This window comes from Guillardia theta, assembly GCF_000315625.1.
Source record: "Guillardia theta CCMP2712 unplaced genomic scaffold GUITHscaffold_81, whole genome shotgun sequence".
Lineage (NCBI taxonomy): Eukaryota > Cryptophyceae > Pyrenomonadales > Geminigeraceae > Guillardia > Guillardia theta.
In genome coordinates, this window is record NW_005434593.1 from 236,346 (window position 1) to 263,014 (window position 26,669).

At 55.0% G+C, this 26,669-nt stretch overlaps 7 protein-coding genes across 7 annotated transcripts; 3 read left to right on the plus strand and 4 right to left on the minus strand.

Moving 5' to 3' along the window:
* Positions 1–353: 353 nt before the first annotated feature.
* Positions 354–8,194, minus strand: GUITHDRAFT_143978 (hypothetical protein; the record flags this gene model as incomplete). The annotated part of the gene is made up of 7 exons (XM_005825714.1): positions 354–409; positions 618–656; positions 829–868; positions 889–1,746; positions 1,889–7,696; positions 7,755–7,919; positions 8,036–8,194. 7 exons carry the CDS (start codon positions 8,192–8,194, stop codon positions 354–356), a joined length of 7,125 nt encoding a protein of 2,374 aa, XP_005825771.1.
* Positions 8,195–9,167: 973 nt separating this feature from the next.
* Positions 9,168–11,554, plus strand: GUITHDRAFT_115119 (hypothetical protein; the record flags this gene model as incomplete). Its single annotated transcript, XM_005825715.1, has 8 exons — positions 9,168–9,357; positions 9,418–9,515; positions 9,585–10,592; positions 10,691–10,748; positions 10,806–10,916; positions 10,975–11,036; positions 11,113–11,230; positions 11,316–11,554. The coding sequence occupies 8 exons, from the start codon at positions 9,168–9,170 to the stop codon at positions 11,552–11,554; spliced, it is 1,884 nt and encodes a 627-aa protein (XP_005825772.1).
* A 164-nt stretch (positions 11,555–11,718) lies between these two features.
* GUITHDRAFT_115120 (hypothetical protein) lies at positions 11,719–12,854 on the minus strand (the record flags this gene model as incomplete). The annotated part of the gene is made up of 2 exons (XM_005825716.1): positions 11,719–12,524; positions 12,728–12,854. The coding sequence occupies 2 exons, from the start codon at positions 12,852–12,854 to the stop codon at positions 11,719–11,721; spliced, it is 933 nt and encodes a 310-aa protein (XP_005825773.1).
* A 2,338-nt stretch (positions 12,855–15,192) lies between these two features.
* On the plus strand, positions 15,193–15,892 carry GUITHDRAFT_61643 (hypothetical protein; the record flags this gene model as incomplete). Its single annotated transcript, XM_005825717.1, has 2 exons — positions 15,193–15,763; positions 15,813–15,892. Coding segments are annotated over 2 exons (651 nt in total), but the record flags the coding sequence as incomplete, so codon positions are not given.
* Positions 15,893–18,800: 2,908 nt separating this feature from the next.
* On the minus strand, positions 18,801–20,221 carry GUITHDRAFT_143982 (hypothetical protein; the record flags this gene model as incomplete). Its single annotated transcript, XM_005825718.1, has 7 exons — positions 18,801–18,870; positions 18,920–19,016; positions 19,159–19,267; positions 19,332–19,440; positions 19,492–19,536; positions 19,676–19,825; positions 19,902–20,221. The coding sequence occupies 7 exons, from the start codon at positions 20,219–20,221 to the stop codon at positions 18,801–18,803; spliced, it is 900 nt and encodes a 299-aa protein (XP_005825775.1).
* A 1,870-nt stretch (positions 20,222–22,091) lies between these two features.
* On the plus strand, positions 22,092–23,739 carry GUITHDRAFT_154629 (hypothetical protein; the record flags this gene model as incomplete). Its single annotated transcript, XM_005825719.1, has 12 exons — positions 22,092–22,267; positions 22,316–22,361; positions 22,419–22,554; positions 22,615–22,666; positions 22,720–22,773; positions 22,827–22,870; positions 22,922–23,013; positions 23,129–23,200; positions 23,259–23,311; positions 23,362–23,436; positions 23,484–23,646; positions 23,703–23,739. Coding segments are annotated over exons 1-11 (808 nt in total), but the record flags the coding sequence as incomplete, so codon positions are not given.
* On the minus strand, positions 23,699–26,206 carry GUITHDRAFT_143984 (hypothetical protein; the record flags this gene model as incomplete). The annotated part of the gene is made up of 6 exons (XM_005825720.1): positions 23,699–23,775; positions 23,823–23,871; positions 23,917–23,999; positions 24,199–24,367; positions 25,019–25,066; positions 25,118–26,206. The coding sequence occupies 6 exons, from the start codon at positions 26,204–26,206 to the stop codon at positions 23,699–23,701; spliced, it is 1,515 nt and encodes a 504-aa protein (XP_005825777.1).
* Between the last annotated feature and the right edge of the window lie 463 nt (positions 26,207–26,669).

The window sequence follows — 26,669 nt, forward strand, 5'->3', positions numbered from 1 at the left end:
CCCAGGGATTGTTGGAGTACAAAACTCCTTTCCTTCCTCCTCCTTCGCTCTGACTCCTCTACCTCTCTCCTCCTCCTCCTCCTCCCTCCCTCCCTTCCTCTCCTGACTCCTTTCCCTCGCCTCCCCAGTCCCATCATCCTCGTCCCTGTTTCCTCATCCTCGTTTCCCTCCCTCCTCATTCTTCACCTCCTCCCTTCCCCTCACTCCCTCATCTCATCTCCTCTCCTCTCCTACCCTCCTCTCTCCCTTCCTTTTTCCTCCTGTCCTCTCCTCCCCTCCCCTCCCCTCCCCTCCCCTCCCCTCCCCTCCCCTCTCCTCCCCTCCCCTCCCCTCTCCCCTTTCTTCCCCATTTCTCACCTCGGTAACAAGCCAGAGGGCGACGCGCTCGTCTTGTTGCCCTGCGAAGTTCCTGTGGCAAAAGCATGAGGCGAGGACGAGGACGAGGACAAGGACAAGGACAAGGACAAGGACAAGGACGAGGACGAGGACGAGGACGAGGACGAGGACGAGGACGAGGACGAGGACGAGGACGAGGACGAGGACGAGGACGAGGACGAGGACGATAGATGGCAGATAGTTCGAGTGCGGCGGAGGAGAGGTGAGTGTTGGAGCTCTACCTGGACGAGAACCGGCGCTGGGAAGGCTCAGCTTCTTAGCTGGATAAGAGTTAAGTCGGGGGCGGGGGGGAGGAGCAGGAGCAGGAGCAGGAGCAGGAGCAGGAGCAGGAGCAGGAGCAGGAGCAGGAGCAGGAGGTGGTGGTGGTGGAGAAGGAGGAGGAGCAGCAGCAGCAGCAGCGCCGGGGCGGGGAGGGAGGTGTTATAAACTCACATGAAATCACTGGGTTGAGAATGGCTTTCTCGTCGATTGCCTGAAATAAATTAACAAGACCAGAACAGAAAAGCCGAAGAGGAGAGAGAAAAGTGAAGAGCAAGGGAGAGGATGGAGACGAGAAGAAGACAAAGGGAAGAGGAGGAGGAAGAGGACGACGACGACGACGACGAGGTGCAGGATCAGGAGAAGCAGCAGCAGCAGCAGCACGAGCAGCACGAGCAGCACGAGCAGCACGAGCACGAGCACGAGCACGAGCACGAGCACGAGCACGAGCAGCAGCAGCAGCAGCAGGATATTGACCTGAGTCTCATGTAGTACGCTTGAGATGACATCTGAGCCGGGGAGGACAGCACCGCTGAGAGGTCGACGAGACTTGATCCTCCCGCTCACAGGACGAGCAACGGGGGCAGACTGGGGGCGGAACGAGGAGGAGGAGCCGAGGGTGGGAGGAGGAGGGGGCAGAGCAGAACCAGTGTGAGCAGAGGACTGCGCCCTGCTCTGCTTGACGTCCTCGGGGAGGTCAAGGCCAGCTGCTGTCATCGCCTCCATCAGCCGCTCGTTCTCCTCCACGGACTTTTGAAGGGAGGCTGAGCATTCTATGAAGCGCCGCTTCCAGTAGGACAGAACGCTCTGCTTGTCGTCGACGGACTCGAAGTACTCCTCCCACCTGAAGTCGTTTCTCAGCTCGTCGAGCTTCTGGAAGGCCTCCAGCTTGAGCCTCTGTTCCTGCTGCAGCTGCTTTCTCAGCTTCTCCACCTCCTTCTTGCTGTTCGCGTCCAGCATGGCGCGATGCCGCGCGATGTCCGTGGGGTCATGGGCGTGAAGGGTCTTGAGTTCCGCCTCCTTCCTCTCGATGTCCAGCAGCAGCTTGTCAACGTCGTGGCCTGACCATTTCTCGTACTTCTTGACCTTTGCCTGATGTGGAGCTTGTCAGAAGAGCGAGCGAGCAAGAGAACGAGGGAGGGAGGAAGCGGGCGAGGGAGCAAGCGTGGGGGAAGGAAACACAGGCAGGCAGGAAGGCAGGAAGGAAGGAGGAGAGTGAAGAAGTCGCGAGCACCTCGAGGTCCGCCAGCTGCTGGCTCTTGGCCACCTTCCACGTCAGCAGCGACTGCTTGTTCCTGTTGGCAAGGTCCAGCTCCTTTCTCAGCTTGTCCCTCTCGGCCTCCGCGGCCGCCAGCGCCAGGTTAGTCTCCTGCAGCCTAGTCTGCATGACCTCCATCTGCTTCTGCGTCTCCGCCTTGTCCTGGTAGAGCTCCCGGGATGCCTCGAGCTTCTCAGTCTGCATCACCTGGAGGCGCTTGTCGTAGCTCATGCGGATGCTGAGGTCCTTGACCGAGTTCATGGTCCTGACCTTGAGGAGGGCTCGCTTCAACTCCGAGTTCTCGATCGTCAGGTCCTCGATCGTGTCCTCCGTATGCGCCATCTTCAGCGTCATCCTCTTCAGCTCGATCGGAGCTGAGCCGGTCTTAGCGAACTTAATCATGGCCTCCTTCTTGATGTCGTGGAGATTTGACTTCATGTCCTGCTGCAAGCTCTCCCTGTACTCCTTGAACTGCGACCGCACCATGGTCAGCTGAGTCCCGAGGTCCTTCACCAAGTCCTCGAACTCGATCTTCAGCCTGTCCCTCACGCTCTTCTCCATCTCCGCCAGGTTCTTGTTCGACTCCTCCAACTTTCTCTCCAGCGTGTCGATCTTGAACAGCAGCGAGTAGCACTGGTCCTTCACCGCAACGTCGATCCTCCTCGCCATGCTCTGCTGCTCCCGCTCCCGCAGCGCCTCCTTGTACTGCATGTTCCGCTCCTGCAAGTACAGCAGGTGCTTCAGGTTCACGTTCTCCATCTCGATGCTCCTCACTGCCTCCTGCGTTCTCGTCTCGTTCCATGCGCGGAGGCGGCTAGCGAGCACATCAATGAGTTGGTAGAAGTTCTCCTTGCTCAACACCAGCACCATCCTTCCTCCTTTCGTGGTCTCCTTCTCCTCCCGCGCGCACGAGCGCACAGCCTTGAGGAACTCCACGAGCATCTCCACCTTCCCCTGCTCCTCCCTCGCCTCCACCACAGTCTGCGGCTCCCGCACGCTCTCCTTCCTCCCCGTCCCCTTCTGCGGTCCAGCAAGCGCCATCTCGTCGATAGCTGATGTAGCAGCGGCATGGCGCCTCATTGCCGCTGCCGTCTCCTGGCTCAGGAAGAACTTGCAACACTCGTCGTGGAGGATCCGGACGAGAAAGATCCTTTGCGACAGCTCCGTACTCAGCAACTCTGCATCCATCATGGCCTTCTCAGCAACCTTCGCCTTGGCACTGCTGGTGTTCGAGTCCCCCGAGATCAGAACCGCCGCCTGATGGTCCGCCTGCGTCTTCTCTGCCCTGACCTTGGCCAGCGCCAGTCGCTTCAGCACCCTTTCCTCGTACACCTTCATCCACTCCTTGAGCTCAGTCGGGTCCCGAGGCTCCTGGATTTTCAGGTACAGCCTGCTGAGTTCATCCCGCATCCTGTTGAGCTCCAGCGTCGTCCTCACTACCTCGTTCTGCACCTGCACGGCCTGCAGGGGAGCTGTCGCTAGAAAGATTCCTCGCTGCTGCATCGTGTCGAGGAGAGTACCTTCTATCTTTTCCCACTCCAACTTGAGCATCGTCCTCTCGCTCTCCGGGAGTGACGTCAAAGGCAGGCCGACCTCGCAGTAAGGCTCGGGGATGGGAGAGTAGAGGAAGGGGCCCTTGTCTATCCTGGCAGAGGAGAAGGAAAGTTCTCCACCGTGCGGGAAGGAGATGGGGAACGAAGCGGGAGGAGGATGTAGGGGGTATTCCATCTCGTGCATCGCGGTCTTGACCACCGGCACATGTTGGACGAGCTCTGGATCAGCAAGGAGCTTGTGCTGGAGGCCTTGCAGGGAGAGGAGGTACTTGCCCAGCAGCAACTCCTGCATCATGTTGAGGAAGGATGCCACGTCGAAGACTCTAGAGCTGTCGGGCAGACCGTCGATGTTGGACTTGACCTGTCCCAGGAACGCCTGTACCTTCTCGTACCCAACCACTGAGTCCCTCGTGCTCACCAGCGGCACAGGCAGGGCGCGAGCGTACGCCGACATGATGGTGAAGAGGTTGTGAAGGGCCCAGAGGCAGTGGAGGTAGGAGGAGAGAGTCCTTGGCTCCTTCGGGAGCTCGTCCAGCACCTCGATGGGGTGGGGGATCCGCCACAGGCTGACCAGGCTGAGGTCGCTGGCGAAGATGGACATATCTTTGCCGCTCTCATCCGCCACCTCCAGCGGCCGGGCCTGCGTGATGGTAGAGGCCTGGGGGTCCACGCTCTGACTGAAGAGGAGGCGGGGCTTCGGGAGGCGGATCGCCTGGCGGTAGAGCATGTCGGCGACACGGGAGATGAGGGGCTTGACAGAAAAGACTTCGAGGTCGGAGAGGAGGGCCTTGAGGTACTCGTCGAGGAGCTCATACTTGAGGGCCCGGACCTGGTTCTTGGCATTGGGGCCCGAGGAGGGAATGGAGGCAGACTTGTGGTTGAACTTGTCAAGGATGTTCTCCCTCCTATGAATCTTGAGCTCCCTGACCTGCAGGAAGTGATCGCTGATCTTGTTCACCTCCTCCTGCTGGAACTTCTTCACCTCCTGCGCAATCTTCGCGTTCCTCTCCGCTATCTCCGCCGCATCCTGCTTCTTCTTCGCTGTGGGAGCGTTCAGAGGCACAAACCCCTTGTGCCCTCCCCCTGCTGAGAAGGAGATGGAGGAGGAGGAGCCGGTAAGCGCGTCCTCCTTCAGTATCACTGACTCCATGCACCGATCCAGGCATGTCTGGTTGTACTCGATCGCCACCACGAGTGTTCCCAGCTCCAGAGCCTGGAAGCGGAGGGCCTGGCGGAGGGCGAAGACCCCCCCAAGGTTCAAGATTTCCTTGATCCCGTCATAAGTCTGGAAGTCGAACATGGCCAGTGACGTGTCAAACTCAGCGATGGCCAGGTGGGTCACCGAGTCAGCCCCCATGCTCGAGACCTCGTCGGGCGGCGCTCGCATCCTCGAGCCGCCGGAGACGTCGGAGGGATGGGCGAAATCGAGAGGAGCAGGCTGCCGTCCCACGTCCTTCCCGTAGGTCTCAGCCTGCATCCTGTAGGAGAGCTGAAGGATGTCAGTCTCGTACGAGTAGTCGAGCAGCTTCTTCCTCAGGATGACCGCCTCGATGGCGTCCATCTGAACCTGAAGTAGAGCATTCTCGTGTATGTCCTCCTCGAAGAGCAGCGTCTCCTCTGACGCAACAGGTCGTTTCGGGTCCGACTTCTTCGCTTGCTCCTGCTTCTTCGCTGAGCTCTCGTAATCCTTCCTCCTTGTCATCGCGACGTCGTCAATGATCTCCTCCACAGCAAACGGGTCATCGATCACAAAGCTATTTGCATACGGCCTGCTCCCTGTGCCCGCCGCCTTCTTCCGTATCTCTTCGGCGAGGTCCTCCTCCTCAAGCAGCAGCCTCCACTCTATGAGCCCCTGCTGCAGGATTGCCGTCCTCATCGCTGCTGTGCTCGATCCAGGCTTGAGCTTGTGCACGAAGACCATCTCGTTCAGCACGGCGTTGAGGAGGTCGTTGAAGCCGAGCAGATTGTCAAGACTGTGATAGACGTCGAGGATCCCAACCCCGTAGCTTCCGGGTGTGGGGTAGACCAAGTCAATCTCGCAGAGCAGGTGCTCATGGGTGACAGGCTGGAAGAGCTCGGGGGGGAACCCCAGCATCTTGTCCTTGGGGCGGGTAGAGTTCCGAGCAGCGATGGTGTTGCGATACAACCTCTCCTCCCCCATCTGCGCTATCATCATCTCCCGCAAGAGGGAGGCCTCCATCTGCACAGCGACGGTCTCGTTGGAGTACGACTCTACCATGTACGGCACGTCAAGGTCCAGCAGGGGCCGGCGGGCCATCACGTCCATGATAGTCTGCGCCATCCTTGCCTGACTGTCCTTGTCCACACAGTGCTCGTACGACTCCAGGTAGACGTCCACCACGAGCTTCAGGCTCTCGTAGTAAGTCGCCTCGCTCTGGTACAGGTCCTCAAGGAGCGAGACACGGTCTGGGACTCCCTTCTCCTTGAACTTGGTCTCGAACAGCTTCAGGTAGTGCTGCCCGATCCTGATCATCCGATCTTGGACTATCTTCAGGTCTTCTACGACGACATCGTACAGGATCTGCGTGCCGGTAGCATCTCTGACCCTCACAATGTCCTCTGAGTCGACCGAGTACGAGTCGTCCCGACTCTGGACGGACTCGTACGTCATCACCTCCTCCACAGACTTCACCGACAGGTTCGGGTCAGATTTGAGCGATTCATGTCGCTTGGCAGAGAAGCTGTCAGCCTGGTGTGAAGCATGATCCAGCGAGATGGAGGATTCCTTGGTCAGCTCTTCATGCATCGTCCGGTCGGACATCTCCGACCTCACCGAGGGCTCTGACTTCTTCGACGACAGGGGGAACGCGAAACCGAAGGCATCGAGGCACAACCTCCTCTCCACAGACCGGAAGTAGTTCAGCACTCCCGTCAGCCTCCTCCGCGCTTGCCTAATCTGCAGCAACCGCATCTGGTATAGGGGAGCAAGGCGCTCGGCTGGCAGGCCTTGGTTCCCTGACGTTGCAGTCGCCTTCACACCTCCCATCAGCGCCTTGCCAGTACCCAGCTCGGAGTCAGCTTGCGCGAACGCACGGTCCATATGGGTCATGATCTGCTCCGAGAGCCGCTTCTCTACAACCTCCAGGTCGCCCTCCAGCACGGCCTCCGCCTCCGCTCGCAGCAGGTGGTCCAGGTCAGTCTCGCGCATGCTCATGAGGTATGCCTCCTGCTCCTTCTGCATGGTGCCGACCACAGGCTTCAACGGCATCTGCTTCCTCCATCCCGCCGGTTTCATGAAAGTCGTTTCGATCTGAGCCTTGTCCACGCCCGAGATCAGCCCTCCCGTCTTGCCCCGCTGCAAATCGTCCGCCTCCCCGAAGCTCGGCACAGGCATGTACTTGCCTACGAGCGTCGTATCGTAGGGAGGGAAGGTGAAGTCAGCCGTCTGGATGACGTGCAACTTCGAAAGGAGAGTCTTCATGGTGTAAGAGAACTGCTGCGCGTTCTCAGTGTCGAGCTCGGCGTAGGCCTTCAGATGGACTTTGAGGTTGTTGAGAAGGGAGGTCAGCCTTTCGACATTGGTGACCATGGTAGGGACACGAACTCTGCCGGACCCAGCACCCAACGAGCTGCTCGCCTGCTGGAGCTGAAGGTGGTCAGCCACGTCGGAGGAGCCGGACCCGTTTGACAGGAGCGACTTGGACTTGCGCAGGAGATTGTAGCGCTGGGAGTAGACCAGCCATTGAAACTTGGCAAAGAACCTTGATACCTTCTTGTGGAGTCTGACTTCGCTGACCATCCACCTGAGGAACATCTGCAGGGCTGACTTCTCCAGCGGCATCGTCACTGCCAGCTGGACTTCAGCATCGTCCAGTCGCGGGGCATTCTTGGACTTTGACATGGCTTCCAGGCTTGCAAGGGACTGCGGGTCAGTCTTAGAAGCAGCGATCGCTCTCAGTGCCACGGGGAGCTTTTGATTCATCTTCAACATGTCTTCCTTCAATACCGCATACTCATCATCCAGTGCCTCCAGCCGACCACGGAGCAGCTCCGAGACTTTGTCGAGCATTTCTGAATTCCTACAGTGGTTGGCAACTCGGCGCAGGTAAGCATACTTCCTCCTTGCGATCCTCTGGCAGTGGTCGGAACAGAACTTCATCAGCATCGGCCCCATCACCTCGACCGTGTTCATCCTCTCCTTGAGGCGCTTGAGATCTTGCTCGAGGAGCTGCTGGGCATGGGAGCACTCGTGCGGCTTCTGCGATCCACTCTTGTGTCAGTTGGCTAGCATGACGAGCACGAGACAAGAGGTGAACATGAGCACTCACAGGAAGCGTTGAGTGAGCTTGAGTCCACTGCAACCTCTTCTTGCGGAGTTCCAGGATGTCCACGACTTGGTGATGCTCGGGCAGGTGAAACCTGGACGACAGCTGATTTGGAACCGACCAGTACTCGATCCGTTTCTGCCTGAGCTCTTTCAGCTCCTTGTCCATCTGGAAGCACAAGAAGGATCAGTCCTTGTCATACAGCAGAGGATTCGTAAGAGATGTATGTGAGAGGAGCTATGTGAGAGGAGGCGAGTGAGAGCGGATGAGACTTGGTCTCCCACCTGCTCCAGCTGAAGCTCCATGATCCTCTGCTCTGCGGTGATTCTGGAATCAGCCATGTCCGCGAAGACATCGCTGTTCGGATGCTTGACGTGCAGTTTGAGGAGGAGCCTGCTTAGATCATCGTCCTGGCCTTCTTCATTCTTTCTGGGAGTTGCCATGACGACTTCGTTCACTGAATTTGGGTGAGTTATTCCGCCGACGGCATCTACCAGGTAGCACGTGTGAGACTTTGAAGGACAGGTTTCCTCTATGGCGATCTTTGAGGTCCTTGACCTCGAGTGTCATCGGCTGTACTGACGTTCATCCTTCCATCGTATCCTCTCTGCTCTACTGGATCCTACACAAGCGCTCCAACAATACTCATGGTATGTCCTCTCAAATCATGTCCATCTCCTGTTCTCGTAGTCCTCCTACTCAAAATCATCATCATGTCCTCCTTCTCATCCTCCCCTTCACTCCCTCTCCTCCTCTCCTCTCTCTCCTCCTGCCCCTCCGCTCTCCTCCTCTCCCCCTCGTCTCTCCCTCTAACCGCCATTGCTCGGTTGCCTAGGAACTTCAAAAGGAACTGCTAAGGAAAGTAGGACTGTATTTGCTGCCCCCGAAATCTTTTACCACCCCCGGAGAAATACATCCCATTTTGATAGCATACCCCTACTCTTCAACTACATACCCCCTTCATATCCTAAAAGTACCCACATGAGTACAGTGCGTACAGTAACACTACCGGTATTGATACTACCCCTACCCGCAACAAATATACTCCTTGTTTACTACCCCCACCCTTCGTAATTTGAATCTTTTAAGGGGTCCAACATGGGGCGTTGTAACTGGAATGAGGGGGATGAGTTAAATCTTCGGAGACGAGGGGGGACGAGGCGAAAAGCATTTCACGCCGTCGCAATGGTAATGCAGCAACCCATGAGCGAGGGAGGGGGAGGGGAGGACGGGGACGAGGACGAGGACGAGGACGAGGATCAGTAGAGTGATGAAGAGAAGGAGGATGAGGTGGGGGAGGAGGAAGAGAGGAATGGGAAGGAAGTCGAGGACAATGTGAGGAAAACAACATTACGATGTGTTTTGGGTGACGTTGGCTCGAATCCCTGAGATAGAACTTTTGACGTGGGCTGAAATATGTACTCCATCGACGTTATTCTGCTTCTACATGTTATGCGCGGGGATTCACGGGCGAGCATGTCTGACTTTGAGATGAAGGCGGTGTGGAAGAGGTACCGTACGGATGACACAGGGATGACTTACTACCACAACGAGAGGACAGACGAGACTGTTTGGGAGGTGCCTGAAGGGGAGGAAGTGATCGACGGTGAAGGTAACTTCCTGCATGCTTGACGAGGGGACGAAGCTGACTGACTGCGACTCGCAGTGGATGACGAGGGAGAGGAAGGCTCGCAGCCAGGCGGAGATCGGGGGGGAGAGCGCCCCTTCGGTGCGCGATACGACGAGGCCATCCAAGTGCTGCAGGTAGATACCTTGAGACTGTTTCGATCCGACATCCACTGATCGTGCTTGGTCCCTTGTCTTGTTGTGTAGAAAGCAAAGCACTACGAGGATATGCATGAGATTGGCAAGGCGATTTCATGTTACAAGACCGCGGCAGACAAATTCTTAGTGCTGGCAGAAGCAGATTCGGAGGAGATCGGGAGCGCGTTGACGAAGCAGGTGGGGCACTACGCGCATCAGTGTCTAGAAAGCTGCAAGATGCTCTCGAAGAGCATGGACAAGGCCCACGTGAACCTCAAGTACGTCTTGAAGGAGATCTACACGTCGGAGAAGTCCTACTACGAGGACCTCTCGGCGTACGAGGGGACCTATCACTCCCAAGTGAAGGCAGACCTGGAGTCAGTCCGGCCCGTGATCACGCGCCTTGACGAAGACCTGGTGTTCGGGGAGCTGCCGCTGATCTTGCGGCACAGCCAAGGGTTTCAGTTTAACATGGACGAGTGCTTTCCGACGGAGCTCTTCGATTTCATAGTTGGGAAGGGGGACAACGCGCCGCTGAGCAAGGAGACTATGTGGCTGATCCTGGAGAAGATAGAGAAGAGCATGGCGGAGCTCCACTACTACTCCAAGTACGTGGAGAGGCTGGCGGAGGCGCAGGAGATCGTTCAGAAGTGGAGGAACGACGAGGAGTCTGGTTTCTTCAACTACGAGAAGTCCCAGGAGAAGCCGCTCACCCACTACCTGATCCTCCCATTCCAGCGCATCACGAGGTACCCGTTGCTGTTCAGAAGGATCAAGGAAGACTGCCTGCCTTGCCTTGACACCAAGGCGATCCATACCATCAACTCCATCCTGTCCAAGGTGGAGGCAGCGGCAAAGATCGCCAACGACACGGTAGCGCGTGGTGAAGACTTGAAGAGGATTCAACTGATCCTTTCGAGCATGGACGTTCCTTTCGATTCTAGATGTGTGTGGCAGGGTCAAATGTTGGTTCTTCCCAGCGAGATGTCAAATCAGACCGAGCACCACAAACTGGCGAGTGAACTCAAGTCCTTGTACACAAGAAATGTATATGTCTTCAGCGATGGGATGATTGTGGTAGAGCGGAAAGGGAAAACTCCTGTAAGTTCGAGTTGAGCGATGTGGATTACAGCTCAGGCCCATGTTCCCGCATCTTGGTTGACACCATTCCTCAGGCGGATTGTAATGTGCACGTCAAGGACTTCAAGTCAGTGGAGAAAGTGAAATTTCACGGTGAAAGAGCTCTCGTCTCATGGAACCCCCAATATGCCTGACGATCCCCCGCGACAGGCTCAGCAGAGCTAGCGGTCAACTTGCACTTCAAGGATGGAACGATGGACCTGTTTCTGGCGACCTGCGCAGATCAGAAGATTGAGTTTCTTACCAAGCTGCACGTTACCGGTAACCCTTTCCCCCCTTCCCCCTGCCGTTTCTCTCACACCAGCGCCTCTCTGAGCAGATCTCTTGGGGAGCTTCAAGGACTCCAAGAGCGGCAAGAGCCACCAACAGATCTTGGACGAGGTAAGGAGTTCTGCCTGCTCCAGCGGAGCAGGCAGAACCGGTCCTGAACCCTGTTATCCTGACCCCTGTTACACAGATTTGGAGCTTGTACGATACGGACAATGACGGGCAAATCAACGAACAGGAGCTTGCAAAGGCCTTGAAAAGTACCTCGGACTCTATGGACCCGGTCCTGATATCCAACATTTTCAGTGGTAGGAGGAGGAGGAGGAGGAGGGCGAGGAGGAGGAGAACGAGTAGGGGGAGGGTTTTGACTGTTGGTTCTCAACCTTCCTGCAGAGTTCGACAAGAACAAAGATGGAGCGATCTCGAGGGAGGAATTCATGACGGTGATGAGGACAAGGAGCGGACTAAGGAAGAGCATGCCGTCGGGGAAGAGCGACGACGAGTCATCGTTCTGCGGCATCTCTGTCGTGATCATGGTGGTGATTGTGCTTGGGATCGGATTTTTCTTCTTCGTCTTCTCCTCAATCATCGATGGGCTCGTCGATAAGACTGACGCATCAATAGAACTATAACAGTCTTCGAGAGAGAATCCTTTCCACGCTTACAAACGACAATCAGATCTAACTCTGCATCGATTATCCTCTTCAGCATCCGGTTGTGCCTATACAGCACTCTCACTTCTGATCCTTCTCCTCCTCCTCCTCCTCCTCATCATCATCATCATCATCATCATCACTCAGACAGCCTTGGATATGAACAGCCGCCTGGAAGTCCCTTCAGTCTCTCCTGGGACACCAGGTAGCTTGATAGGCGAACTTTTCATCTCCTCCTTCATAAGGAGAGATTTCAGGCGGTCGGACGCAGCCTTGCGCTCCTCCGTAGAGAGGGTGTTGGACGGATCCACCTTCTTCGTGTCCTCTTTCCTCAACGGGGCCCTCGTGGTGTTCCTGGGAGGATCAGGAGACAGATCACGGAAGTTCTTGACTTTCGGCTGCTCCTTGCGTGCCGGGGACATTGTGCTCACTCTGTCGTACATGTCGAATCGGTTCCTCTCGGGGAGGTTCTCCTTCTTCGCAACTTCCTTGTCAGCCACAGGGGGGCTCGTTCTCACCTTCTCCTCCACCACCCGCGTCACCTTGGGGGAAGCATAGCTCTGAGCTGTCTCCGTGCTGGCTGTGGTGTCTCTGAAATCTCTGCGCTGTACTAAAGGAGCAGGATCCTCAACACTGATGCTCGAGGGAGGAACGTTGGCCAAGCTCTGTGAGCTAGAAGTACCGTTGGCCCTTGTGAAGGAGGACCTCACATCGGGCTTGGACAGGAAGAACGGGATCTCTTTGCTCCCCTCGGAGTACCGAGGAGAGGAAGGGCTCATATCAATGACTTCGTACTTCATCGGCACGGGTTCCACGGGCCGGTAATAAGATTGTTTCCCAGCAACCAGTCCAAAGACGTCGTCGGGATATTGACGAACTCGCTCGAGCCTATCTCTCACAAGCACAACAGAGAAAGTTGCGAACTTTACGGAGGAGGACTCCCTGACAACTGCAAAAAACTTCAGACGCAAACTGAGCAACAAGCGGCAAAGACGAGGAAGTGGAAGGGAGGGCAACGAGCAGATAGGAGTCAGGCTTGAGGTGGCAGGAGAATGAATGGAAAGGGAAAGGAGAAAGCATGTGGCACATGAAAAGCAACAAGAGGAAGAGAAAGAGAGAGCGGGAAGGAGGCAAACAGCGCAGTGTACTCACGCCGTTTGAAGGAGAGCTTTACTTCAGTCCCGCAGGGTCCAAGAAGCTTTGGAACGACAACTAATGACGAGGACCCAGCTACGCTCTGCTCGTCGACGTGTGTGAGAACGTCACCAGGACGGAGCATGCGGCTCCTATCAGCTGGACCTGTCGGAGAAAACCTGGTCACGAGGGCAGCGGGGGACAAAGCAAGACAGGAGAGGACAGAGGAGGACAGAGGAGGACAGAGGTAGAGGAATAGGACAGGGAAGAGAACGTAGTGAATGGCATTCATCAACTCAACACGAAACAGGAGAATGAAAGGAGATTCACCATTCTTTATCATCGAGTCAATGGAAAGAAGGCCTGAGGCATCGGTCCGAAAGTTGATTCCTATGCCGCCTGAGTGAAGATTTTTGTGGGTCGTATTCCCGCAACAAAGCATTCCATTGAAGAGGAAGATGTTTGCTAGACTCGAATCCGTCGACATCACTAATGACATGCAGAAACGAATCAGTACGACATCAGAGCTTTATGAGGCTTAAAAGTTGAAAGGCGATCTCATTCCTGCCCGACGCTTCTCCTTACCCCTCCCATCATCTTCCTTTCTCCATAGTCTCTCTCCCTCCCTTGCTCCCTTCCTCCCTTCCTCCCAACATCGTCCTCCCTCCCGCTCATCGCCATGTTCTGCCTGCGTCTCCGCTGATTGTCATGGAGTCGGGTGTCGAGCCACCCCACCCCACCCCCGCATGACTCATCAGAGTTCCACCCCACCTATTTCCCTTTGCGAAATTTCACATGCACCCCCTACCCCACTTCTATCAGACAACTACCCCTACTGATTCCAGTTTCCAGAACCCATCTTAACTTACCCACCCTATCAAATTGCAGGTCAGGAATGGGTCACTACCCCATTTCCGACCCTAGGACCACCCCTCCTTTCCCTCGGAGTTTTCACTTTCAGGTCACGGAGTCCGAACCTGCTCGGTCCGATCCGTGACATTGCCAGTTGCTTGAAAAGTTTGACTAGGCCGCCAGGCAACACCGTGACATCAGTATTTAGAATACGTATCGTAATAACAGGGGCGTTTTCTAATACATAACAGTAGTGATGGAACGGTCCCCGACAGTGGGAATGTTTGAGAGCATGGGGGGGCGAGGAGGAGGAGGAGGGATGGAAGGGGAGGGGGAGGAAAGAAGCTGTGAGTGTGTGGGAAGGAGAAGATGAGATGAAGCAGAGAAGAACAGGCCTGATAGTACTACAGCTGTGAAGAGTGATGGCAGAAGACAAGTCGGAGCATTTTGAGCACAAAGGTACAACACCTCGAGGCTCTCACTGTGTGAGAAGGCAGGAGTGTTGGAAGAAGACGATGAATTATGAGATATGAGAGTGAGTGAGAGAGTGAGAGACACACAGACAGACAGACAGACAGATGAGTTGTAGGGTGATATCTCTGGTGAAACGAGGGGAGGACTCGATCACGATTCAAACAGCATGCAACAACAAACAGTTCGAAGCCATCGTCACTGACGATGTCGAGGAGTTCATTCGCCATGTTGTTCTTACCAAGGACGAAGTCACGATCTTCATAGTCTTCAAGGACTCGGAGATTCTTCCATGGTGGAAGGTGTTTGCAATGATCGGATCCTTGAGGGCAGACTCTGTATGTCGTGCAGTGAAGATTATTGCCATCGACAAACTCGCCGACCTCAACGACTGTCCCAAGAGTTTTCAAAATGTTCTAGAGTCCGACGACAACTGGGAGTCCTTGTTCAGACCCATCACAAAGCAGAAGTTGAGCATCATGGCGTCGAGGATCTTGGACGTGATCTCGAGGGGAGGAGCTGAGGTAGAGCAAAGGCAGCAGGAAGAAGAAGCGAAGGAGGAGCAGCAGAGCCGTGCAATCATGAATCCTGCTCCTCCAGCCCGCATCTTCTTCGGTCTGGATGGCCCCACTGTGTTCGATGACCGACCTGAATACGTGGTCGTGCACGAGGGAGGAGGGGAGGAGGAGGGGGAGGAAGCGAGGCAAGGAGGGGCTGAAGGGAGAGAAGTGGAGGGGACACGAGGGGGAGGAAAAGGAGGAGGAACAAAAGCGGGAGCAGGAGAACTGAGGCAAGAGACAGAAATAGCAAGGAAGCAAAACAGGAAGGACAATGAGGAACTGCAAACTTCGAAACAAACATCAGCTAACAATCGCAAGGCTTTCGACCATGAAAAGTGGAAATTAGAAAACCCGGTAGAGTCATCAGCGCAAGGGTTTGACAACTTCGGGAACATGTTGAAGGAGTACAGGATAAAGCACAAGAGAGAGTTGATCGCAGAGACAGACGAGATTCTCATGTACGTCAACCATTGTGAGAAGCTGGGGACTGCCATGAGACAAGAGTACTTAGATCAGATCTCCGACAAACACCTCTTCCTCAGACAACTCTCGCTGGGGTCCAAGGGAGGGGTCGCGCTGGGAAAAAGTCTGCAATGGTGCCGGTCAGGAATCAAGAGCATCGACCTAGGCTTCTGCGAGATAGGGAAGGCGGGATGCGAGTGTATAGCCGAGGCTCTGACCTCTCTCCCGTCTTTGTCCTCCCTGGACCTTGTGGGGAACAGGATCGGAGCGTACGGCGCTGAAGCTCTTGCCAAAGTTTTCTTGGAGTCCCGACACTCCAACACGTCCCTAACGTCGCTCAATCTGCGGGACAACCACCTGGGAGACCAGGGGGCCATCCAGATATCCAAGATCCTCTACGTGAACACGAGCCTGAGGAGCTTGAACCTCAGCGATAATGAGATCCTGCTGGAGGGAGCTCAGTCGATCGCAAAGGGAATCGAGTTCCAGCATGAGAATCAGGGCGTTGAGAGGTTGTTCTTGAGCTGCAACAACATCAAGTACCAGGGCTGTAGGATGTTGTGCAATGCCCTCTGCAGAAACAAGACGGTGAGGACGTTGGACCTGTCGTCCAACCATGTTGGAGACCTCGGAGCCAGGTCGATAGCCGACATGATGTCTATGAATGCGTTCCTAACCTCGCTCGACATCTCAAACAACGACTTTCAAGGTTGGTTTCCTTCAGTGTGTATGAGTGTTATGGTGAGGGAGACGTGCAGGTGCTGGGCTGACGCAGATATCAAAGTCCCTCAACGTGAACAAGACGATGACTTTCCTTGACATCTCCAACAACAACCTTGACAACCACACCATGAACCTGCTGATCACCGCGTCGTTGGGTCAGGTGAGCTTGCACGTGCTGACTATCATCGTTGACGGTAGATGCAGAATCCCATGAGATTGCAGTTCTTCAATGTATCTACAAGACAGTCTGACAACGTCGGGGTTGCAAAAATACTCGGAGAGAAGACGTTTACCAAGAGACAAGACTTGCAAGCATATTTAGTGGAGGCTGAGCAGAAGCTGCGGGTTGCAAAGGACACCATGAAGAAGATGGAGAAGGAGTTGTTTGTGTCTGAAAGAATGATAGCGGACTTGGAGCATGTGGGTAGAGAATTTCAAGATGAGAACCTGCGGGAGATGAAGAGCAAGGTTGAGAACACGAGAGAAACCCTGCATGACACATGGACTGAGATATCCAACTTGAAGAGCATCCTGGTAAACTGAGACTGATGTTGCGGAGCAAACAGATGTAACGCTGACTGCAGGAGGAGGGGAATCAGCTGCTGGAGAGTTGGGTCCCGGAAGCAAACGTCAACCTACAGAACTTGCAGGAGCACAAACAAGTCATGGACCTTCTGCGAGATACTTCGACACGAAGGTCAGGAGCATGGGGAGGAGAAGACTTTGGAACGCACTGACCTTCCTGCTCGTCCAGCGTCAAGATCAACCTGAGAAATCCTGGTCACCGATATGTTGTTGCGACGTTGCTCGACTCCTGGACAAGATGTTTGGGGATGACTCTGAAGATCGAAGTGAACAGGAAGACCTGGAAAATCCCTCCAAAGTTCGAAGACAAGAGAATGCAGGATATGCATGAGGCATGCCAGGCAGTCGACACCCTCCCCAAGTCAGGAGGAGGCATTATCCATGTACAGAGATGCAACTGGAGTAAGAGGAGCTACAACCTGAATCTCGACCGGGAGGAGGAGAGGAGGAGAGTGGAGGCTTTGAGGCAGAGGCATCTTGCCTTCTTCTCGAGCGAGAGGATCAGGAACTTCAGGCACGACGGCAACCTCGTGGACTGCTTCGATCACCCCAAGTGGAAGCTACCTCTCTCAGGACGCATCAGCTTCACCATGCACTCGCTGGTGTTCGACTATGACCCCGAGGACATCGTGGGGACCCTCACGCTGGACCTCGACCTCCCGTGGGAGTTGTCAGTAGCCGAGAACCTGTTCGAGAAACTCAAGCAGCGGGAGGCCCTGCGGCAAAACCTGGTCAACTACAAGCCTTCAGCAGACGGGAGCTCCGCATCCTTGGTCCTCAAGCAGCACAAGCTCCCGTCCTGGAGCGGCAGGTGCTTCCTGGAGGGCGAGGAGGTCCAGGTCACGCCTTCTTCCTCCTTGCCGACGAGCGGCGTGATGCACATGGTGTGGGAGCGGAGCTCTGACAGGGTCCCTAAGATTGGGATCCACTTCGTGCTTCATATGCAGTACTCCCTCCACCGATGGATCGCCGAGAAGCTCTGGACGCGATGCAACAGGCAGGCAGAGTTCGTCTCCTCCGAGTTCATCCTGGAGTACCCGCTGCTGAACCAGCTGGACTACAAGGACATGCACGGCTCCTTCGATCACCTTGAGCGCTGGACCTTTCCCGACGATGGACAGCACTCGACCCTCGAGCTCACGTACGTCGTCAGAAGCGCCAAGTTCATCGAGTGGGTCAAGACTTGAAGCGACGTCGTTGACTGCATGCGCCAGGACGAGGCAGGTCAAATGGGACCTGGAGATTCCGGAGCAGCAGGAGGAGGCTGAGAAGACGCTCTACGGGAAGGACGCCGTCTCGATCTCGGACGTTCAGATCATGGTGAATGAGGAGGAGGAGGAAAAGGAGGAAGAGGAGGAGGAGGGGGGGGGGGAAGGGGGAGGAGGAAGGGAGCGGGGGTTGGAAAGGGGAGGACAAGGAGGAGGGGGAGGCGGTGGTGGTGGTGGTGGCAGCGGCAGCGGCCCCAGTCCCACTGGACTGACAGCAGGCGGCAGGACAAGCGGACGGGAGACAAGCGCTGTCTCCCCATACCCTTCAGGCCAGGGGAGCGAAAATTTTGGAGGCTCCCTTCCTCAGGGATAGTGAGCACGGAGAGCACAGCTGCTGGACCTCTCTGACCTCTGAAGTGACCAGGTGACTGCTGTGTATGGGCGGCTGAAGCGGATGAACGAGCACAAACTGCCCGTCCACGTAGTTCAGTCAGTGATAGCGAGGATCGACAAGGTGGTTGACTCGTCCCCATCTTCTCCAGCCTGCTGACCTGCGGGGCTCGCAGGATGGGCAGAAGGCAGGGAAGGAGAGGATCTTGAGAAAGATTGTTAACGAGGACGCTGTCTTCTACAAGAACTTGTCGGCCGAGCAGGGAGCAAGGATTTTCTTCCAGGCTTTCGAGGGGTCGGACTTCCTGGAGAAGGTGCAGTCCCAGTTGGAAGCAGACTTCATTGACAAGCTCGTACAGATGGCAGCTGCTGACATCCTGTACAAGAACATCGCCGAGCCCCATCGCTTCCTCCAGTGCCTGGCAGAGCAGAGCTCACAGGAGCGCGACGGTCGTTCAACCATGAGGAGGAGGAGCTTTCTTGCTGACAAGTTTCTCTCCAGCGCCAGTGGTCGAGAATATCCCGTTGAGGAAGCAGAAGAAGAACCTAGCAGTCAAGATGGCCTGAGGCTCGTCATGGGAGAAGGAGCAGAATGTGACGCGGTTGATACAAGAAACCCCCTAGATCGACTTTGAGTTCGAGCTCGAGCGTCGTCGTTGTTGCTTCGCCCTAGTCTTGGTCTTCTTCCCGACGGAGCTCGGGACTTCTTCTGCCTCCTGCTCCTGCTCCTCCCCCTCCTCGCACTTCTCTGACATCACAGACGCCTCGTCTTCGTTTCTTCCTTGTTCAACACAAACGTCGCTCCAGACCTTGACGAGTCTCTGTCAGCTCGTCGGAGTCTCAGCACAAACCTACTTGTCTCTCTTGCACACAGTCACTCATCGGCCTGAAATCTTCGTCGGGAGGATACCTGCGCATCGTCATGTCCTGCTCAACCATCATCTTCATCCTTCACTGACCGGAAGGTGGGGCCAAAGTTTGCCTTCGCTCCTCCACCGTAATAGAAGGAGGCCGCCGGGTAATAGATCCCCTGCCACACATCGACAAACGCGTCTCCTGCTGCTGATCGTGACTAGAGGCGGAGGGAGAAGCAGATGGAGGATTAGAAGTCGATCCCGACGAAGGCAACGAGGGGGCGTAGGAGGAGAGGAAGAACGAGGGGAGGAGAGGAGGAGGAGGGAAGGAGGAGAAGCAAGACCTTGTCGCTCTCCGTTCTTGAAGAAAGATATCCTTGACCCTTGGCAAAGATTCGGTTCCTCGGGTATCCAGTAATGGCACCACAAAGGGCAGTGGTATCGACTTCCAACCTAACCGGGACCAAGGCCAGTCAAGATGCGGCGAGGAGGAGGTAGGAGAGGCGATCTGACGCACATTCAAGAGCTTCGGATTGATGGGGCTGGGCGGCTTTGACGGCAGCTCGATCAGGCAGCCGATGACGTCTCCGTTGCCGTACTTGCTTCCGAACTCCCTCCCCCTGCTCCTGCGCACTTGTCAGTTCCCAGTGCAGACAGGGTGGGCTGCTCATGCAGACCTGTGATAGGCTGCTCCCTCTCGACTTCCGTAGGCATAGCTGAACCTGGACACTGACTTCACCTCCTGTCCTCCACTTCCTCCTTGCGATATCACCCGGCCTCGCCATCATCGCCCTCGGTCACCAGCGAGTACCTTCATTCGTGTCACCACCCCCCAGCGCCTGAGACTGTATCCCCTCTCACCCTATCGGAGCATCCATGTCCTCCCAGGGCACTCGATCCATGGCCCATCCAACACGGCAGTGGCACATGTCAGGAGGCCCTCTGTCAACCAACACTTCAGCCATACAGCATAGCCACATGGGGATAGTGAAAGAACATTGCATGTTACTGCTGCATGCTTCGTCGACATAACAGCGCCTCGTACGGCTCATCGCACGTGACATGCTCTGCCCCTCTCGCTTCTCACCTCGTCACGCTCGAGCTGTAGTCCACGATCTCGAGCTCGAAGAACCACGTCCCTTCGCTCACTCCGTGCGTCGCCCTCACTGACCGATGCCCACCGAGGCAGTAGGCCGTCTCTCCTCCTGGCTCCAGTCGCACGCTCTCATCCTTGTCCACGGAGCTCCAGCGCACTGGAAGTGCTGCTGATCCTGTCGTCCTCTCTTCCTCTATGGGCAGAACAACTTGAACGAGTTTCGTCTTAGCTAAGATGCTCTCGTCCACGAAGTCGAGGTGATACCGCCCTTTTCTTCTCTTCTTTACAGCTTCGTTCGCATTGTTCGACATGTGAAATAAGAGCTGAAACAAGAGCTGCGCGCGGCAAAAGTTTGTACTAACCTTCGATACTTCTCTCCTCTACCTGCTATACCTATCCTCCCTGCTCCTCCTCCTTCTCCCTCAACACATTCCTCCCCCCCTCCTCCTCATTCACTCTCCTCCCTTGCTCTGCTTGTCCCCAACGTCAACGTCGGGAAGTGAGAGGTCTGGCTTCAGAGCCCAGTGCACCACCGAGCTTCCACTCATCATCCCCGCCATAGTCGCCCCTAGCAAAGCCGCTAGCTCCCTTACTCGCATGGTGCCGGGTGCGATCGCTAGTTGTGAGACCCGGCGCTCTAGGTATGGGACGTTGGAGTTCCGTTACAATAAAGGCTTCGCTGACCGTTACTTTATACGTTACAAACTGTAACGACATGGGTTGTTCGTTCCCAACAGGCACGATGCCGAGTGCAAGGCAGGGAGGAGGAGGAGAAGGAGAGGAGGAGGGGAGGGGAGGGGAGGAGAGGATGGTAGAGACGGGAGGAGAGACACATGAAGGAAAGAGGGGCGCAGAGGGGACAGGAAGGGATAGTAAGGGACAGGTGGATCGGAGGGGAGTTGCGAGATAGTGAGGTAGACGAGTAGAAAGATGTAGATAAGGTGGAGACCAAGTCGAAACAAGGGACCTGTAGCAAGAGAGACAGAGGAGGGAAAGATAGGAAAAAGGTAGTGGGAGGACGATAGCGAGGAGTAGACTCTCGGTCTGGCAATGAGAAGATTTGGACCTATACTGTGTTTTGAAGGATTTTGGAATGTGGAAAGGGAAATTTTGTTACTTCATGTCCTTTCATGCCTCTATAGACATCGTCGATGACATGATTCTATCAGGAGGTCTCAGGATGTGGCTGAGGAAGTCTTTTCTTCCCTCATCACTATCTCTGAGTGCATGGATGCGAATTTTCCTGTGCTTACTCGCCACAGCCTCTGTGAATGCCGATCCCTTCGGAGGAGATTTCAGGTACAGCATGCTTAGATGGGAGGAAGGATCGACGCCCTTCCAAGCTGTGATCACCCTCCATACTTCATGGAGGAAGTCAGCGGTACAGCTGGCCCCAAAGTTCCTGCTGCTAGGGTATCAGAACCCAACGATCTCCATCATTTCAGCTGATTTCAATGTCTCTTTCTCTGACCTGGTTGCCGATACACGAAACTACAGCCAGGACGCCAACATGGAGACAGCATATAACGGCGGATGGATCATGGGGGAAACGAGAGTGGTGCAGCAGTTCAAGAGCAAGGGACCGCACAAAGTTACTTTCTCCGGATGTTGCTGGTATGGGAGCACCAACAACTTCTACCAAGAGATGTACATAGACTTCTCAACGGTGAAGATAGAGATTGTTCTTGTTGTTATCCTTCTCTGATGTCCTCGATTTGCAGAAATACTCTGCAAAGCTCTTCGGTCTACAGCACGTTAGCGTAGGGCCAGGTTCCTCTTTTATTATCCCAGCTCTTCGGCCATACCCCACTCAGCCGGAGTTGTACAAGTACTCTTGGTCGTTCTGCTCAGATTCTCTGGGATTGACTCTGGACGAAGCAACGGGGAAGCTGACTGTTCCGTCTTCTCCACCGCCATCGAAGCTGAATTCGTTGAACTATCTCTGCGTCAAGAACTCTCTCCAAGGATCAATGTCCTCCAGCTCTACCTTGTTCCTGCTGGCCTACGATGCGACCCAGGCGCCAGCCTTGGCGGTGCAGAGCCTGTACCCAATGTCAGACTCCAGCCTCCCTGACGTCCTGGGGAACTATACCTTCTATACCGGGTTCCCTATCTTCCTTAACCTTTCAGTGCAAGTCGGAGGCGGAGACTTCATGGGAATTCTTCAAGATTGGAGCGATCCTTCGCCATTCCAAATGGACTTTGATGGAAAGACCCTGAACCTGACCTGGACGAAGCCTTGCCTTGGCCAGCACAACGAGTTCATGCACTGCTACAGCTTCTATCGAGGCGTCGAAGTGTCGCGGCCATTCTGTGTGCACATCACACTGCTTGAGGACTCTGCGCCCGTCTTCCTGGTGACTAGATTGTCATCATGATCGTCCCAAGATTGACGTTTCCACCAGACCCCGAAGCCCTGGACGGAGTTCTACTGGCACATGGGCAAGAGAGGTATTGCGAGGGTGTTGGTTTCTCGTAGGGGTGGGGATTTGACTTTGTTGTTGAAAGCTTCCTTCGATGTTGTAGTACAAGACATGGCTCCACTCGACCTTATCTCAGTGCTGGAAATATACACCAAAACGATATTGCCGCCCGAATTTCATGTCGACAGTTATGCGAGGGTGAATGTAGCAAACAATGCAAGGTGAGCAATTCGTCAGCTGATATCGTTGCCTTCAAACATCGTGCTGATTTTCTTGAACAGCATGTCTCTATCTCTCACAGCACCGCCTATCGCTGGTGGAGGCCGATATCTCGTAAGAACCTCCTGAATTTCTACGGCCTTGCTGATGCTAAAGACTTTTCCTAGGTTTGCTTCAACGCGTCAGATACTGCTGGCTCACGCTACAGGAACTGCAGAAGGGTCAGGACTACTTTGTGTCATTGCACAACCAAGTCTTTTGATCCATTGATCAGGGGACAAGGGACTCAAGTCTCTGTGTATATATCAACGTGGAAAGGTAGAGAATGCTGGTGCGGGAGGTTGAATGCTAATCCATCTACTCTAACAGATGTCGATACGTTGTAAGACCGCGGGAAACCTTGCAAGATATCGCAGGCTTGTTCTGGACGGACTGGGTACAACTGTGGGCTGTCAATCCAGGTTTGATCCCGCCCCTGCTCTTTCTCTTTGTTCTGCCTATGCTCCTGCTCCTGCCCCTGCCTATACTCTTGTTCCTGCTCTTGCACTCTTCACTGCAAGTGAACGCTTGCAACAGACATCAGAAATCCAGACACACAAATAGGCTTCAATCCAGACTCTAACGCCTTCGGGGCGACGATAAACATCGGTTGCTTCTCACTCTTGGACTTGATCTGCCTTGAGCTGACTCGAACATGGTGCTGCAGGCCACTTGTACCAGGTGTCGGTCGGAGACACAGTCGCGAGCGTAGCGTTCAAGGTGATGTGTGTGTGTGCTACTGTACCGTCCCAGCTGACGGTCGGGCTCAGTTCGGGACCACCATCAAGAAGCTGCTGCAAACAAACGCGGACATTATCGATCAGGTGGACTCAATCACCTTGAAGGTGCGTTAGAGCAGGAGGAGCCTACGGGTGCTGACCGGGCTGCGCAGGAGGCGAGTACACTGTGCGTGATCCCGGACTCGTGCCGACGCTAGTGGGGGACGCAGTCTTGGTCCTGTGCTGGAGGATGCAGCTGTCTGAAGCCAGACTACGATGCATGTTAACGGAATAGTCCGCCGAAGCTCTCGATGGCCCGGGAGGGCCACGGGCGATGTATGTTATAGATTCTTTCTACCGCGATATCAACAAAGCGTTAATCAAGCTGTCAGACTGTCGTCTTCTTGGTGAAAGGCTTGATGAACACCCACTTCTTCTTGTCGCTATACTCCTCCTCCCAAGTCTCTGCACACTCCATCATCTCGCATTCAACACTGCTCTTCCTCTCCTACCTGGATGTTCCTTCTTTAACTTCTCAAACGTCTTGTAGGCTGTGGTACTCTGCAGAAACACTTCAAACGATCGAAAAGTCATGCATATGTATACCATGCACACAGCTGTGGGGTCGTCAGGGCTCCTGCCATCGTCGAAATGGTATCGCCCGTCCAATCGCATGTCAATCAGCGCACCTGAGGGTAGTGCAGTGAGAGAAGGATCATGGTGGCATGTAAGAATGAACATGTAGCCACTGATACATGACAGTATGATTCAGAAACACTTGTTGATGTGAATTCAATGTGAATGTCAAGTCAATGTGAATGGCAAGTCAAGGTGGATGAGAAGAGCTGAGGGCGTTGAAGAGCGGAGGAAGATGAGTCATGGAGTTACCTGTAATGTCGCACACGAAGGGATCCTCGTCCAAGTCATCGGGCTCTTCATGCACATCCTCGACTTCGCCCTTGTCTACATCATCCACGTTCTTCTCTCCCTCCTCCTTCCTCGCCTCCTCCTTCTCTCCCCTCCTCTCCCCTCCTCCTCCATGGTTGCTGGTTGCTGTCTGCATGTGCAAAACGAGACTGGCCCGGATACTCCCCGGTCCGGATACTCCCGGATACTCCCCGGTCCGGATACTCCCGGATACTCCACGGTCCGGATACTCCCGGATACTCCACGGTCCGCCGGATACTCCCGGAGTCACGGCGGATCGCTGACTGAGACGGTCCGAGGTCACGGTTGAACCGAAAACGGTACTACTCCCGCCGGGCCAGTCCGACTCGGACGTCCGATCCGAGTGTCGGATATACGACTGAGTCCCGGATACTCCGGGCCCGGCCAGATCTTCGGCGTTCACCGTGAGTATCACGGCGGCGCCGACAGGCCGCTTCAAGTCCGGCCCTCCGGGACTCGCCGGGAGTCCCCGCCGGGCCGGGCCCCCCGCATCAGTACTCCGGACACGGTACTAAGGTAGGTAGTAACCGTGAGTTCCCGGCCGCGGCCCGTACGGTCGGATACTACTCGCCGCCCGGTTGAAATCAGTGTTGCAGAACTTCGGAATGGGCAAAGAGGGTCGGAGTTTGATAAGGATCAGTTTACTTTTTCAACAAGATGCGACTGAAACAGTGACCTTGTCAGTTACACCAGCTAACTTGATGACTGCCTCCAACGGACGCCGTTATCTCGCCAGACTCATTCCGAGAAAGGCAAGGACATTCTCGTTCCCTCCATTCATCTCACAACCCAAACTCGATTGTGAAACCTGCACAATTTCCGTATCAGTCTGCTGAGAGGGCAAAACCTCACGAAGCACCTCGACATTGGAGAGGCCAGGAAGGCGCAGCGGAGGAAGCACCAACTGAAGACGCGAAGTCTGCTGTTTATCTTGGGACCACAGGGACGACAACGGAGGATGAAGCAGAGACCGCGATTGCGCCTGGAACGTCTGCAACACACTTGAGTACAGATCTGAGCTCCAGGTGTTTGCAGGATTCGCTGGTGAGGCGTCGAGGCTGTACTGCAACCCATGCGCATGCTGATCGCCCAGAGGAGTATGAAGAAGGCTGACGCTGTCCGACCTCATGCTGCGAAGCTGCGGGGTGACTTCCCCACCGCCGTCATGGTGGAGCACTGCTGAGCATTGCCTCTTGCTGGCTTCCTCGACCCCGAACCCATCGCTGTGTAGTAACGGAACGGGCCGTTTCACTCCCGCCGTCAGTAGGGTTGACACAGTTGGGAGCGCGAGAGGGTTCCCCAGGGAGGAAGGAGACAAACTCGACACTAACGCGTCATACCCTCTATCCCGCTGTTCCTCGTCTCCTTGCTGACCCGCATCTTGTCTCCTCGGCCTTCCTGGGCCTGCCGGCCGCGAAGGCCGCCTGGCTCGTTCCCAGCTGTACCGACTCTCCTGAACAAGCACCTGTGCCTTCAAGATTCTCTCTTCGTCGCATCCTAGCTTCCTCATGATCTTGGCACAGTGCACTTTATCTTCCTCGTCGTCCATCGTGTCCCTCCACCTTGCCCGCTTGAACCCATAGCCAGGATTCCCGGGCTTCGCTCGCAGCGACGGGACCCGCCGACTCTGTTCCTTTCCATAGATTTGATAGCCAATCTTGTTGAAATGCAATCTCATCCTCTTGTTCTTGACTGCCAGGAGAGAATATGTCAGAAGGAGAGCATCAGGGTTTATCATCTCATCACCTCCAGCACCGTCCTCCCCCACAATCTCCGGGAAGATTCGCGCGAAGACATGAAACACAGAGTGATCGGCGTCCTCCCCACACTCTTGAGGCAGGATGTCTTCGCAGTCAGTGCTTTGTTTGGTTGTGGCTTTGAAGAAACATCTCGCAATGTACGCGTTCTCCTTGTCCTCGAACCCAACATGGCCGCTCCAGCGCAGCATAGTCAGTCGGCAAGTTCAGTTTGCGTCTTTGCTGCAGTGTATGATTCAAAATGCACTCCAAGTGTCGGAAAGTTTGGACAGTTTCCTGTACAAACAAGATATGTTCATTAATGCAGTCATCATTCGTTGCATTCAAGTGTTGCCCATTCTGTCTTCTGCAAGTCGTACTGGTAACGAATCGTCCGTTCAAAACAAGCTTCTTTTCCCTCTACACTATTGGGTTGCACTTTCCATCCATGACACACAAACCCTACATTATCTTTCTATGTATCGTTACATCTTTCATCTATTACCGCAAAGTGTATCCATGTATCTCCGATCAAACCCCTATTGTTTCCCCGTCCCACCACCTTTCATTTTCTGTTCTGACTGCCTCAATCATTTTTTTGCTCGCCTCGCTTCTTCCACATGGACCTCTGACTTCCTTTCACAGTCTACAAACCCAACATTCTCCTCTCTGTCC